General features: G+C 36.8%; 1 protein-coding gene across 4 annotated transcripts in view; it reads left to right on the forward strand.

Moving 5' to 3' along the window:
• The window catches only part of Mrps35 (mitochondrial ribosomal protein S35), a 51,623-nt gene that overhangs the window by 24,660 nt on the left and 10,435 nt on the right, over positions 1-16,528 (forward strand). For 2 of the 4 annotated variants that reach the window (XM_048802479.1, XM_048802481.1), the window contains 2 exons: positions 12,045-12,192; positions 12,797-15,575. In XM_048802479.1, the coding sequence (XP_048658436.1) occupies positions 12,045-12,192; positions 12,797-12,948 (300 nt within the window). In that variant the 3' untranslated portion in view covers positions 12,949-15,575. Of the gene's footprint in view, positions 1-12,044; positions 12,773-12,796; positions 15,576-16,528 lie in introns of those variants that run through there. The other 2 variants (XM_048802480.1, XM_015493196.2) reach the window with 2 other exon arrangements.

Below are 16,528 nucleotides of genomic sequence, written 5' to 3' on the forward strand. Positions count from 1 at the left end.
CAAAGGAAATGACAGGCATAAATAAATTCAGTGAACGTTGACTTACTGGATTCTTTCTGTGGTTCCATGACATAGAATCCAAACAAGCTTGTATTCTGGATTCATGCAAGAAGCCTTTGATCTTTAATGCTAATTACTTTGATGCCAGGATGGGTAGCCACATATAACTGTCTTAAACAGATATAATTAAAGAATTCCTATGTTAAAATTGGCTCATAGTCCTTTCTAAACAAGTACCATCAGTGAAGAAGCTTTAAGAGAATGCAGATGAGCCATGAAATTTTGCAGAGCTACTGGAACAGAATTTTTATTGAATCAAAATTCTTTTTTCCCTCACCAGCATGGAATTCATACTTGAAATTGATGTTACCACCTGGCATTTAATCCAGTATTTTAAAAGCCCCTGTTTAATCCATTGCTTTCTTTTTTATAGGCTAGCTTCTAAAGCATTTCATACTCAAATATGTGTATGCCTTGGCTTTTTAACCTTTCCATGGAGGTTACCTTTAAATAGCATTGAGAGGAAAGTAGTTGGAACCTTCTGAAGAAGGTTCATCTATACTTAAGCTTAAGGATGTTACTGTTGTATAATATTCAAAACAGTTTAACTATAGAAGTATCAAAAAGGGGATTCCAGGGTTGGGGATATAGCTCATTTGGTGGAGTGCTTGCCTAGAATTTACAATGCCCTGGGTTCAATTCCCAGCACCACCACCACCAAAAAAAAAAAAAAAAAAGGACTGGATTCCAATGCCAGTTTCATTGCTTTCAACCTCTGAGGTTCAATTTTCTTTTAGAGAGTTTTTGGATAAATTAGAGAACACCTATGTAAGTGTGGAACAAATAATGGGTTCTCAGTAAATGGCTATTAATATTGTTAACAATACTAAAATGAAGAAACCTTTTTTCTTAGAATTTCAAATTCATTTATTTCTAATTTCAGTACATAGTTTACGATGACAGTTTACCCAATTAAAGTCATATATGTACCCTACAGTGTTTAAAATTTTAGAACATATATTCTACTCACAGTTTGACTTAATTTATAATCGTGAAACTTCCGAAATTAACTTTTATTGCATGATGTTTGTTAACCTAAACCTTCCAAAAGCAATTGGGTTAAGAAATGATTGAAAAAAGCATTTCCTAGAAGTCTTGCCAAAAGATAGAGTGAAACACAAACACAATAAAAAAAATAATCATTTTAAGAATGCATTCAAATTAAGTTAAATTTTTGTAGATTGTCCAACATAGGGAACTTAGGAGATTCAGTAGCATTTCATATTAGGAACATTTGAAGGACTAGAGCTAGCTGCAGAAAGTCACTCTCTTTAGACGTACCTACATTTACTCTGGAAGATGTAGAGCTCTGAAATCAAATTCCAAAGATTCTTCAGTGGTATTGATATTGAATTAGTACTAACAATTACTTTTTAAAATTTAAATTTTGGGCTGTCTTATTGGATTTCATGACAGACTTATTGTCAAAAATATATCTAGCTTTGTAATAGAGTGATTCTGAAGTTAGAGATGGTGAGCGTTTTTTCATGTACTTGTTGATTGATTGTATGTCCTCCTCTGAGAAGTGTCTGTTCAGGTCCTTGGCCCATTTGTTGATTGGGTTATTTGTTTTCTTATTGTTTAATTTTTTGAGTTCATTGTATACTCTGGATATTAGGGTTCTATCTGAAGTGTGAGGAGTAAAAATTTTTTCCCATGATGTAGGCTCCCTATTTACCTCTCTTATTCGTTCTCTTGCTGAGAAAAAACGTTTTAGTTTGAGTAAGTCCCATTTGTTGATTCTAGTTATTAACTCTTGTGCTGTGGATGTCCTATTAAGGAATTTGGAGCCCAACCCTACAATATGTAGATCGGAACCCTTCTGTCAGACGCAGAGTCTCTGAGTTGATATCAAGCTCTTTGATCCATTTTGAGTTAACTTTTGTGCATGGCAAGAGAAAGAGATTCAGTTTCATTTTGTTGCATATGGATTTCCAGTTTTCCCAGCACCATTTGTTGAAGATGCTATCCTTCCTCCATTGCATGCTTTTAGCCCCTTTATCAAATATAAGATAATTGTAATTTTGTGGATTGGTCTCTGTGTCCTCTATTCTGTACGGTCCACCCGCCTGTTTTGGTACCAGTACCATGCTGTTTTTGTTACTATTGCTCTGTAGTATAGTTTGAAGTCTGGTATCGCTATGCCGCCTGATTCACACTTCCTGCTTAGCATTGTTTTTGCTATTCTGGGTCTTTTATTTTTCCATATGAATTTCATGATTGCTTTCTCTATTTCTACAAGAAATGCCGTTGGGATTTTGATTGGCATTGCATTAAACCTATAGAGAACTTTTGGTAATATCGCCATTTTGATGATGTTAGTTCTGCCTATCCATGAACAGGGTATATTTTTCCATCTTCTAAGATCTTCTTCTATTTCTCTCTTTAGGGTTCTGTAGTTTTCATTGTATAAGTCTTTCACCTCTTTTGTTAGGTTGATTCCCAAGTATTTTATTTTTTTTGAAGATATTGTGAATGGAGTGGTTGTCCTCATTTCCATTTCAGAGGATTTGTCGCTGATATACAGGAATGCCTTTGATTTATGCGTGTTGATTTTATATCCTGCCACTTTGCTGAATTCATTTATTAGCTCTAATAGTTTCTTTGTAGAGCCTTTTGGGTCTGCTAGGTATAGAATCATATCATCTGCAAATAGTGATAATTTAAGTTCTTCTTTTCCTATTTTGATGCCTTTAATTTCTTTCGTCTGTCTAATTGCTCTGGCCAGTGTTTCGAGAACTATGTTGAACAGAAGTGGAGAGAGAGGGCATCCCTGTCTTGTTCCAGATTTTAGAGGGAATGCCTTCAGTTTTTCTCCATTCAGAATGATGCTAGCCTGAGGCTTAGCATAGATTGCTTTTACAATATTGAGGTATGTTCCTGTTATCCCTAGTTTTTCTAGAGTTTTGAACATAAAGGGATGCTGTACTTTGTCGAATGCTTTTTCCGCATCTATCGAGATGATCATATGGTTCTTATTTTTAAGTCTATTGATGTGGTGAATAACATTTATTGATTTCCGTATATTGAACCAGCCTTGCATCCCAGGGATGAATCCTACTTGATCATGGTGCACAATTTTTTTGATATGTTTTTGTATCCGATTCGCCAGAATTTTATTGAGGATTTTTGCATCTAGGTTCATTAGAGATATTGGTCTGTAGTTTTCTTTCTTTGAAGTGTCTTTGTCTGGTTTAGGTATCAGGGTGATGTTGGCCTCGTAGAATGAATTTGGAAGTTCTCCCTCTTTTTCTATTTCCTGAAGTAGCTTGAAAAGTATTGGTATTAGTTCCTCTTTAAAGGTTTTGTAAAACTCTGCTGTATACCCATCCGGTCCTGGGCTTTTCTTAGTTGGTAGTCTTTTGATGGTTTCTTCTATTTCCTCAATTGATATTGGTCTGTTTAGGTTGTCTATATCCTCCTGACTCAATCTGGGCAGATCATATGACTTAAGAAATTTATCTATGCCTTCACTATCTTCTAATTTATTGGAGTATAAGGATTCAAAATAGTTTTTGATTATCTTCTGTATTTCTGAAGTGTCTGTTGTGATATTGCCTTTTTCATCCCGTATGCTAGTAATTTGAGTTCTCTCTCTTCTTCTCTTCGCTAGCATGGCTAAGGGTCTGTCGATTTTGTTTATTTTTTCAAAGAACCAACTTTTAGTTTTGTCAATTTTTTCAATTGTTTCTTTTGTTTCGATTTCATTAATTTCAGCTCTGATTTTAATTATTTCTTGCCTTCTACTTCTTTTGCTGTTGTTTTGCTCTTCTTTTTCAAGGATTTTGAGATGAAGTATGAGATCATTTATTTGTTGGTTTTTTCTTTTTTTAAGGAATGAACTCCAAGCAATGAATTTTCCTCTTAGAACTGCTTTCAATGTGTCCCATAGATTCCGATATGTTGTGTCTGTGTTTTCATTTATCTCTAAGAATTTTTTAATTTCCTCCTTGATGTCTTCTATAACCCATTGATCATTCAGTAACCTATTGTTCATTCTCCAAGTGATGTATGCTTTTTCCTTCCTTCTTTTATCGTTGATTTTCAGTTTCATTCCATTATGATCAGATAAGATGCATGGTATTATCTCTACTCCTTTATATTGTCTAAGAGTTGCCCTGTGACATAATATATGATCTATTTTTGAGAAGGATCCATGTGCTGCTGAGAAAAAAGTGTAACTGCTTGATGTTGGGTGGTATACTCTATATATGTCAATTAAGTCTAGGTTATTAATTGTATTATTGAGTTCTGTAGTTTCTTTATTCAACTTTTGTTTGGAAGATCTGTCCAGGGGTAAGAGAGGTGTGTTGAAGTCTCCCATAATTATTGTATGGTGATCTATTAGACTCTTGAGCTTGAGAAGAGTTTGTTTGATGAACATAGCTGCACCATTGTTTGGGGCGTATATATTTATGATTGTTATGTCTAGTTGGTGTATGGTTCCCTTGAGCAGTATGTAGTGTCCCTCTTTATCCCTTTTGATTAACTTTGGCTTGAAATCTATTTTATTTGATATGAGTATGGACACTCCTGCTTGTTTCCGAGGTCCATATGAGTGATATGATTTTTCCCAACCCTTCAGCTTCAGTCTATGTATGTCTTTTCCTATCAAATGCATCTCCTGTAGGCATCATATTTGTGGATCTTTTTTTTTGATCCAGTCTACTACCTGTGTCTCTTGATTGGTGAGTTTAAGCCATTAACATTTAGGGTTACTATTGAGTTATGTATTGTTTTTCCAGCCATATTTGTTTATTTATGTTACTTAACATGGTTTGTTTTTCCTCTTTGATTATTTTTCCCTTTACTGTACTACCTCCCGCTGTTGGTTTTCATTGTTATTTTCCATTTCCTCTTCCTGTAATGTTTTGCCAAGGATGTTTTGAAGAGCTGGTTTTCTAGCTGTAAATGCTTTTAACTTTTGTTTATCGTGGAAGGTTTTAATTTCATCTTCCATCCTGAAGCTTAATTTCGCTGGATACACAATTCTTGGTTGGAACCCATTTTCTTTCAGCGTTTGAAATATGTTGTTCCAGGATCTTCTAGCTTTCAGTGTCTGTGTTGAAAGATCAGCTGTTATCCTGATTGGTTTACTCCTAAATGTAATCTGCTTCCTTTCTCTTGTTGCTTTTAAAATTCTCTCCTTGTTCTGTATGTTGGGCATCTTCATTATAATGTGTCTTGGTGTGGATCTCTTATGATTTTGCACATTCGGCGTCCTGTAGGCTTCTAGGATTTGGGATTCTGTTTCATTCTTCAAAGTCTGGGAAGTTTTCTCGTATTATTTCGTTGAATAGATTGTTCATTCCTTTGGTTTGGACCTCTATACCTTCCTGTATCCCAATAACTCTTAAGTTTGGTCTCTTTATGTTATCCCGTATTTCTTGGATGTTCTGCTCATGGGTTCTTAACAGTCTCGCTGAGCTGTCTATGTTCTTTTCAAGTTGAAATACTTTGTCTTCGTTGTCTGATGTTCTATCTTCTAAGTGTTCTACTCTGCTGGTAGTACTCTCATTTGAGTTTTTAATTTGGTTTATTGCTTCCTGCATTTCTACGATTTCTGTTTGTTTTTTATAACCTCTACGTTCCTGTATAGTTGATCTTTTGCTTCTTGGATTTGTTTATGTAATTCATTGTCGAAGTGATCTTTCATTGTCTGATTTTGCTGCCTAATGTCTTCCTTGAGACTCCAGATCATCTGAAGCATGTATATCCTGAATTCTTTATCTGACATTCCACCTGCTGCAGATATTACCTCTTCTAAAGTTGAGTTGACCTGCATTGCTTGTGGTCCTTTCTTTCCTTGTCTTTTCATATTGCTCGCGTTTCTTTCTGCTTGTAAAACTGTTGTGTTATGAATTTTCCCCTTATATATTTATATTGCTCTTGTATAGTTGCAAAGTCTCTCTTTTGTGGAGAAAGACAATATTAACAGTTCTCAGTATCAATAGTACATCATGTAAGCACACGTTTTCCTTATTACTACATTTATAGCTAGACTCTATGTCTACAAATGTTGGTTTCGATTATCGTTTACAAATATAATCATTAGTTTCATGAAAGGCATACCGTTTCTGGTAGCTTGAATAAAACTGAATTTCAGGTGTAGGATGTTATGTTTATGGGGAAAGGAGTGAGGGTATGGGGTTAATCTAACTTAGTAACTTTGGAAAGCTCTAACTAATAGATGGGTAATTTATGGAAGAATGTGTAGATTCAAATTCCTATCTGTATTTATAAGATTACCCTACTTATAAATAATAAAATTTAGGGGGTTGCAAGTGGGATAGAGGGAGTAAGAGGGAGGAAAACAAATAACAAGGAAATGAAGAGAAAAAAGAGAGTGGGAAAAAGAAAATACGAGAAAAAAGAAAAGAAATAAAAACGGGGGAGGGAAGTGGGGCATATGCAATTCTTCTATAGTATATTATTCTGCTGATCCAGTTGTTAAAGACCTTTTTCGTGCACAATTTTTAGTTTCACATATGTTGAGGTTGCGAGGACCCGAGGGGGGAGGGTTGAGGAGACTGGGTGAATGGCTGAAAAGAGAGAGAAGAGAGAAAAAGAAAGAAAAAAAATGTCTCTCAGAACTCTGTTTTCATTTCTTCCAGTTGGTGGCGTTGTCTATTCCTAGCTTGAGTCTCTGGGTTCAGGATGGTGGTGAGGACTTGAGCTTCCACCTGTGGCCTCTCTACTCTTATTCTCTTAGATGTAAACCAGGTGCCTGCTCCACTGCAGAACCACACTGGTAGCCACATCAACCGGTTGTTGGGTTTTAAGGGTTGGTGGGATTTTCCAAGATGAGTTCCATCAGTTTTTCTCATAAGGTGTTTGATGAGGTGGGGGTGTTGGGGAAACCTTATGTTTGTCAAGAGTTCGGTCAGGTGACCGCACGGGCGGGTGGCAGGGCCCCTCCTCCAGTTGGAGTGGTGTCTACCGCACTGGCGGGAGGTTGGGCTCCTCCAGCTGGGGAGGTCTGTCTACCGCGCAGGTGCAGGTGGCGGCTGGGCCCCTCCTCCAATTGGGGTGGTCTGTCTACTGCGCAGGCAGGCGCTGAGCCCCTTCTCCGGGTCCCACAGTCTGCCTACCATGCAGGCACAGGCTGCAGCTGGGCCTCTCCTCCAATTGGGGTGGTCTGTCTACCACGCCGCGGGCCGCTGGGCCCCTTCTCCGGGTCGCGCGGTCCGCCCACCGTGCAGGCCGGAGGCTGGGCACCTCCTCAAGCTGGGGTGGTCTGTCTACTGTGCGGGCGGGCCGCTGGGCCCCTTCTCCCGGTAGCACGGTCTGCCTACCATGCAGGCACAGGCTGCAGCTGGGCCCCTCCTCCAATTGGGGTGGTCTGTCTACCCCGCCGGCGGGCCGCTGAGCCCGTTCTCCCGCCATTGTGTCTTAAGAGATCCGTAAAGCTCCAGTTGGTATTGTCCAACAGAAGGGATTCCTGGTTTTTCTCTTAAGCAGACAGGGTCAGGGTTTTATTTAATACATTCATGATTGACTTGGGTTAGGACTGGTTGTAGTTCTTGTAAGATTGAGTTCACTGTTGGTTTCTTCATTTTCCTCAGGCATAGCCTTCCTGGCTTTTGTTTGGGAACTTGGTGAGTCTGAGTTCACATCACTGAAAGAGTGCTGAGGCATTACTTACACCCGTCAAAAGTTTTGTGCTTAGTCTGGTAACTGCTTGCCCCTTGCAGCCTCAAAATCTAGTGCATCTTGAGAGGGAGATTTGTTGAGTATTTGTAAAAGGACCTCCTCCCTCTAGCAGGACTGTCTCCTAAATACTGTGAGATTATGGGACATTACACTTTGTTTTTTAGAAGCCCTGGTGCCCTAGTTTCCTATTTATAGCTTCAGAACTAAAACCAGTTATGTTTGTGGCTTCTCAAATTCTAATCTATCACACAAGCCCTGGCTAATAGCTCAAACCTCCCAAACCACTCATTTCTCTTCCATTAGATAGCATGCACAAGGCCTTGGATTCAATCCCTAGCACTAGAGGGAAAAAAGTATCACCTTTAGATTGTGACAGAGAAGAGCAGACTTCTTATTTCTGTTTATTTTATCCAGTTTTATAAATATCAATCATTTGATTTTTGTGAATAGGGATAACATGGTAAAACATTTGAGGCAACTGTGTTCGTATTTACCTTTAAAGTTTGAGTTTATTGCTTGATGGTGGTACAGGTCACATTCACTTTGAAGACATTTTCCAAAAGTTTTGTAAAAATGCCCCCTGCCATCATCCCTAAGTATTCCTTCCCAAACCCATGGCATAGGTACCTAGGTTTGAACTCTACTCTTCTTTGAAGTTACGTTATTAACAGCAAACATTTATATAGTGTTTACTATGAGCAGGTGCTCCTAGTACAGGGAAATCCTTGACCTCTTTTAATGCTTAGAACAGCCCTATGAAATCAGAGATGCAGCTAGGATTTAAATTGAGGCCTGAGAAACACTGAAGCCCATGTTAAATATTGTTTTATATCACCTTCCTATTTGATGTTGACCCCATTACAGATATGCAAACCTCTGTAACTCTGAAACCCAAAAAGCTTTAGAAATGGATAGTCTTTTCATGTCTCATTTGGTGGGAAAAAAATGTGATCTGAATGGATAAGAAGCTATTTATGTTATTTATTTTTTTAAGACGGGGTTATATAATGTTGCCCCAGGCTGGCCTCAAACTTCTGGACTCACAGGCTTTTTTTTCTTGCCTCAGCCTCTTGAGTTGCTGGGACAATGAGTACATGCCAGTGTGCCGAGCTATTGATATATTTTATTTATTCCATGTAATGCGAATATTCGCATATCTTGCTGCAGATAGAGTAAATGTGTTAGATCAGTAGGTACTGCTATAGAATCTTTCTAAAAGAGTTGCTAAATATATGGTATGTGCACTATGTTACTTCCTAGAATACAACACATCCTGGTATCTAAAACTCTCTAAGAGATTGTAGCTCTCTATTTAATTTTTATAATATTTAGTTTTCTTTTCTGTAGAGATGTTAAAATCTCCTAGTAGGTCTGTATAAGAATTATGTGAAATAGTTAATATATATAAGCATTTGAGATACTGGTGATAGGAAATATTCAGTTTGTTGGGTTATTACTATTGATATCTTGGACTTTATATTCAGCTGTACAATTTGAATTCTAAAGCTAGAATATGTAGAAAATGTGAATTTTGTTCAGCTTGCAGCTGAAGCCCAGTGCTGCAGTATATTGGTAACAAGATTAGTGAGAGCCATGCCTTTTACAGAATGTTAGTTCATTTTACCTACCAGTAACTGTTTAGAACATAGTGATTTTTCTCTTGTAAGCATACATTATCCTGTAGGCAAGGTTTTCTTACCTTTTCATGTCATTATGCACATAGAAAATCCTCTACTGGAACTGGGGATGTGGCTCAGTGGTAGAATACTTGCCTAGCATGCACAAAGCCCTGGGTTTGACTCCCCAACACCACAAAAAGAGAGAAAAGAAGGCAAGAAAATTTCTTTTTTTTTTTTTTTTTTAAAGAATCAAATGTATAGGTCAGTTTTTATTGAGTGAATTTTGTGGATTTTTTTTTTGTAAATATATATATTTACTTATTTTATTTTTTAGAAAATTTCTTATCTAGGTAAATGAGGGAAGAAAATGTATGACACTACTTCTGAAACTCCAGGCTTACATGGCCTCCCTGAGGGCTGAGGGAATCAATATGGCATACCTGAGAAATACTGTGGTAAACCACCATGTATATACCATGGCGAAGATAAATGAAATTCTAGAAATTATTAGTGGATTTACCTTTTATCACTTCTTCAATAGATATTTTTTCAATAAGTATCTATTGAAAGCATTTTAGAAAGTCCAGATAAAACATGGATGAAACTTAAATTTTTTTTTCAGTACTGAGGGTTGAACCTAGTGATACTCTACCATTGAGTTACACCCCTCACTCTTTTATTTTTTATTTTGAGATAAGGTCTCCCTTAGTTACATAAGTTGTCTTCAAACTTGGAACTTAGAATGTTTTAAATAATTAAGTCTCTTAATTGCTTGTCTTCTACCAGTCAGGAATGAGATGGAGTAACAATTTTACTTAATGTTTTGTAAAATATATTTGTTGGTATCCTCAATTAAGTATGCTTTACCCCTAAGTTAGAATTATGAAACAATCATGATGTTTTCTTAAAATATCTAAAGCATTTCAATGAGTATATGATGTTTAATTTAGGGCATTCAATTTTTTTAAGGGTCTGTCATTTATTCTTTCTCCTAAAATTGCAATAAAAATTAGGTTGGGGGCTGGGGTTGTGGCTCAGTGTTACAGTGCTTGCCCAGCATGTGTGAGGCACTGGGTTTGATTCTCAGTACCACATACACATAAATAAAATAAAGGTCCATCAACAACTAAAAAATATTTTTTAAAAATAGGTTAGGTCTGATAATTTTGCCAGTTTTTTTTTTTTTTAATGTACAAATTTGGAGTTTGTTAGAAATTATTTGCCACAGGGTTTTAGGGCAAGGGCACAATAAGAAGTAGTTTCACATTATCTCTACCCCACCTCCTGTCAAGCCTAGTCTTTCTACCAGATTAAAAAAGGGAATAAGAGCTTTATAGAACATAAGCTGGGAAAATTATTTCTATCTGTAAATTTCACTTAGGACTGCAAAGCAAACATTCAGGAATTGTGAATGCTTAAGACTTTGGCACAAGAATTTGGGGACCAGAAAAGATACCCTATATCTTATTAGTTTCTCTTGAAGGATTCAAAGGAAGCTTTCTTCTTGCTGGTCTGTTTGTGTTGGGGGAACCTCTTCCTTGGGTCTCAGCAATCTAAAGGGGTTTACTGATTAAGTGGTGTCTAGTGATCTATTTATGGCTTCTCTTTTTTTCTCTTTTCTCGAGCTTCTATAGAGAGGATGAGGATGAGAGATTGGCATAGGTGGAAACTATGTACCCATGTCTTAGAACACAGTTCTGATGAGACCTGAAGCTCTGCCTGCTCAAGGTTGGGTTCTTTCAGTAGGATTTTTCTGAAGTAGAATAGTATTTCTGACAGGCTTACACACCTTTTTTGTAACATTTTACTACTTTTAAACTTGTTACTCAGAATAGGGATGATTCTACAATAGTCATTAGCTTAGAATATTTGTATGTGTTAATTTGGAAAGAATGTGGCTGTTCAGCATTTCTTTGAACCAGGGCATATTACTTATTAGCTAGATTGCTTGTTTTTTTTGCAGAATGTTACATCTCCCATTCAAATCCCAAATTTGAATTATAATATCATAAAACCTACCAGTATTCCCTAGAATACATGGTAATAAATTTTGTTAAGAAAAAAACAAATACTAACAAATTTGTTTTCATTATGGAAACAAAGAGTCATTTTGATAAAAACCATGTATTGCTTATGGACATGCACATATACTTTGAATTTTTATTGTAATTGCCCTTCCCTTTCATTCCCACAAGACTGTTAAAAAGATCAGATACAGTTTCCTCTCAACCTTCATTATTTTTAACCTCAGAAGTGTGAAATATTGATGTATTAAGGGAATAGAAACTACAATAAAGTTTTCTGTAATTGTTGGAAAATTGGATAGCTCTGTAAGTAAAATTTGCAAGGCAGATAGAGCAAATGAGTGGTAACAGCTTGACTGACTGGTGTTCTTAGAATAGAGCATGCAGCCCTAAAGCTGGGCCAGGTAGTCACAACAGTGCTTCATGAGGGGGTCAATCAGTGTACAAAGTGTCCCCTGGATCTCTCTACCTTTTGCAAACTTCTCTTACCTTAAAACAAACAGAGGGTTAGGGCTTGCCTAGCATGTGAGAGGCCCTGGGTTCAATCCTCAGCATCATGTAAAAATAAGTAAAATAGGTGTCCATCTACAACTAAAAAAAATTTTAAATATTTAAAAAAACAAAACAAAAATATTTTGTCTTTTGATAACAATCTCAGAATTGAGAACTCTTTGTTTTTTCCTTTTAGAAAACTGAAGAATGGGAAAAAAATAAGACTGAAGCAGACATGGAAGAATATATATGGAAAAATAGTGCCTCAGAAAAAAATATCCTGGAAACACTTCTTCAAATTAAAGCTGCTGAGAACACAGAAGTAAATAAAGAAGAACTTCTTGGTACTAAAGAAGTTGAAGATTACCAAAAATCTGTTGTTACTCTTAAGAATGAGGGGGAAAATGAAATTAGCCTTTCTCAGTACAAAGAATCAGTGAAAAGAATATTAAATTTGGCATGAATTACAACATAGAAAACCCTTATGATATATGTAATCAATATCTAATTTGATATAAAAGTGAAAATGTTTAAAAACCATTGTTTTACATCAGAGTTAAAATTGTTCCTTTCATTCTAATGTATGATGGCAATGATTATTTCCACGTTTTCTAAGCTTATACACTGGGTTTATTAGACTAATCAGAAGATCTCTGTGATTTCTCTGGTTCTAAATTTGATTTTATTTCTGTATAACATCTTTAATATTCGTATACTTACATATATAATATTAAAGGCGTTAATATTCATATTAAGTATTATTTTGTCACCTGCCACATTTCTTTCCCCTCAGATTGGCATTATTGATTGCTTTTGAAAGATGATTTTGGTTATTTGAAAAGCTAGGCTCAGAACCAGCCCCTACATTATCGCCAATTCTGGGTTGAAACAGATCCTCAATTAAAGTATTTTCTAATCTAAAAAGTTTGTTCCATCTCTCCCTTTTAGGGTTCTTCATGTTATTTCAACTCTTTCTATGTTCTGGAGCTCATTTTGGCAAACCCAAGGTAGCAGAAAAATACAAGTGGATATTAGCTGGTATTCATCTCTCTGATGGCCCAGTTAGGGATGCCACAACTCGAGAACGAGATGAGGATTAGGGCCTTGAATTTCACTGGAGTAAGTGGCAAAATGAAAACTGCTTTTAAAAACATTCCATTCATTTGTCAATTCAGTGTTTGGTTTTGGTTTTGGTTTTTGTGCTGGGGTTTCAACCCAGGGCCTCCTGCATGCTAAGCTCACTCAGTACCACGGAGCTATATACCAGCAGCCCCAACTCAGTATATTACAAGTTACTTTTACCATTTCCAAGTTGTTAACAGGTGATTAATTTAAATCACAATGAAGGAATTATTGAGATTGCATTTACCTAACAGATGTATTTTGCCTAACAGAATTAGAGAATATAAATGAAAGTCAAAAGGAGTTTCAAACCAGTTGTCTAAAATATTTGTAAAATGATAGTGTGATTTGGTAGTAGTAAAACCAAAAGTCTACAGGTTATAAAAAGGATGAAAATGTTGCCTGGAGTACCAAACAACAACAACAAAAAAGAATGAGCAGTATGTTGTGTTCCAATTGGATACAGACAGTGAATGAAATGCAAGACAGTTAAAAATGACTTTTTCAGTCATGTTAGAGCATACCTGAAGAAATATGTCAGCATATTTAAAATTCTGTGGTGTAAAGGAAAATAGATACAGACAGAGTTGAAAAAGGAAATATTCTGAAAGCAGTAAAAGCTGAGGGGGTGATAATTTGCCATCATGTCAGGAGGCATCAGTTGGGGTAATCATTCAGTGCAGATGAAAGGTGAGGGAATAGTACTATGCAATGAAGAATTTGATCTTGCCAAAGATAGATCTGGCCTTTGCTCTCTGCCTCTGGTAGGCAATCTACATCATACCTGAGAAGAGTATCTTTATTTAGGGTGGGGGGCAGCCCCCAAGAATCTGAGGGTGGGACCAGCCATGCCAAAAAATAAATAAAACTCACAATTCAGGGTGGGAGTTTTGGGTCACACAGTGTCAGTCCACCTAGCACCTGAGATCAACTACCCCTGTGATCTAGTCAGTTATACCTGTGTGATGGATGCTTCTCTTGTGGGTGATTTTAACCTGTGCTTTCACTATGATAAACCACACTGTGCAAGTAATAACTTTCATTGAATTCTGCTAAGTTTTTCTAGTGAAAAAAAAAGTTTTTGTACTTGAGATTTAACCCAGGAGTGCTTTGCCACTGGGCCATATCCCCAGCCCTTTTCATTTTTTATTTTAGGGACTTAGTTGCTAAATTGCTGAGTTGCTTAAGGCTTAATTGCTAAATTGCTGAGATTGACCTAGAACTTAGATTCTCTTGCCTTAGCTTCCTGAGCTGTTTTGATTACAGGGGTGCCCTATTGTGCCCCACTCTCTAACCTGAGGGTGGTTTTGCAATCACCTGCAAACTTATAGTTTGTGTCAGAAGTGAGGACAGTGTTTGATTTAGATGTGGTGTTCCCTAAAAGCTCACGTGAGACAATGCAAAAAGCTTCAGAAGAGAAATGATTGGGTTATGAGAGTCTTAACCCAATCAGTGAATTAATCACCTGATAGGGATTAACTGAGTGAAAATTTAAATTGAGGGTGGGACTGAAGGATGTGAGAATTAGGATGTGGTTTGAGGGTATGTATTTCTATCTCTCTGTGCTTCCTGATCATGATGTAAGCTGCTTCCCTCTGCCACACTCACCCACCATGATATTCAGCCTCACCTCTAGCCTTGAGGAATAGAGCCAGCCTTCTATGGACTAAGGCCTCTGAAACCGTGATCCCCAAATAAACTTTTCCTCTACAGTTGTTCTGGTTAGGACCTTTTAGTCATAGCAGTGAAAAAGCTGACTAAAACAGACAGCCTTGTAGGGGGCTGTGTCCTCTCAACTTTTGTAGTTTGCCAATTCCAAGTAACTGACTTGAGGCTGAGGGTCATAGCCATTGACAAGTTCAACTGCCTAAACTGGGTATGGTGGCACACACCTGTAATCCCAGCAACTGGGGAGGCTAAGCAGGAGGATTGCTAGTTTGAGGCCAGCTTGGACAATGTGGTGAGGCCCTAAGCAACTTAGCAAAATCCTGTCTCAAAAAACTAAAAAAGGGCTGGAGCTGGAGCCCAGTGATGGAATGTCTCTGGACTCAATCCCTAGTACTGCAACAGTATCTCAAAACTTGTTGCCATCATTATAATTTTAGCAGTAATGAAGTGGCTTTTTTTGTCATTAATTACCTCCTTGTCCTTTAAAATCTGTTAGTTGATACAATATATACTATGAACATTATCATATTCATCCTTAAGATAGGGACTCTAGGGTATATTGATAGTGCAGTCATTTCTTACCTCAAATTCTGTTGTATCATTCAGAAGTTGCTTGAACACTTAGGCAACTAAGAAGTAGATCAAATCTGCTTTCTGAATTGTGGGTTTTTGTTTTTTCTTCGCCTGTTTTCATTCCAACCCAAGTATAGTAGTGCAAGGCTATAATCCCAGCTACTTGGGAGGCTGGGGCAGTTTTGGTATTTCATAAAATTGAACAGTTACAGACTTTTTTTTTTTTTTTCTTTAAAAAGTCTGGTGAGTTATATTGTTAAGAAGATTCCATGGTTACTTCCTAAGTGGGCTTAACAACCTTAGCCTTAGTTACTGACTGGGCCCTCAGATTTTTTATTGTTTCTTAATAAAATTTTAAATCTTACTCTGAAGTTTTCTTTGGTCCTTTTGGCTTCTAGTATGGATATAGTTTCTAGCCCCAGTTATTTTTGCTTCATTTCTGACTGATCTCTAGGTTGCCTGTCCAGTCCAAGTTTACTCAGTTTATCTGAAGGGCAAAAATAGGGCCTGAAGAAGGGCTGGAGTATGTTGGTTTCCTTACAATTGCAAATATGTTCTTTTTAAATTATGGCCATTTCTATGAAACTATCAACTTCAAGAAATAAGTAAAATTCTGAGAAACTCCAAAGAGGAAAAGAAAAAAATTTTCCCCTTAGGAGCTGAAGTTTGTTGAAAGACCTAAGCAATTTATACATACTTAAAGTTATTTTTTAAAAGAATGAATATAATTGAGGGTGTAATTCAGCAGTTGTGTGATTGTCCAGCATGTGTGAGGCCCTGAGTTTGATGCCAGTACTACATTAAAGGAAAAAAACCATAAATATAATTGTATGGTAATTTAAATTTTGATATTCCCTTTACCAGTGAAATGGGGGTGCCCTCTTAATGTGTTAGGAAATAACACATTCTTTCTTTGCTTAATATTATGATGATATCTAATATTATGAATCATTAGCAAGTTCAGGTAAATTGATTACATTTAAAAATCAGATTTCTGGGGCTGAGGATGTGGCTTAGTTGGTAGAGTGCTTGCCTTGCATGCACAAGGCCCTGGGTTCAATCCCCAGGCCTCACACGCACACACACACACACACACACACAAAAAAAAAAAAATCAGATTTCTATTTGTAGTTGATATTCCACTGACAAGAGATTTTGTATACTTTTTTTTATTAAAAGAAATATTCATTCTCTTTTTCACTGATTAACAATGCTGGAGAAAGAAACATCTTTTAAGCCATTGGACAGTCTATTTTAACACCTGAGAAAAGAGTAGTATTTTATTAATCTTGTAATAGGATGTTCTCTTATCCTTTA

The sequence above is a fragment of the Marmota marmota genome, unplaced genomic scaffold (genome assembly GCF_001458135.2).
Source record: "Marmota marmota marmota unplaced genomic scaffold, marMar, whole genome shotgun sequence".
Lineage (NCBI taxonomy): Eukaryota > Metazoa > Chordata > Mammalia > Rodentia > Sciuridae > Marmota > Marmota marmota.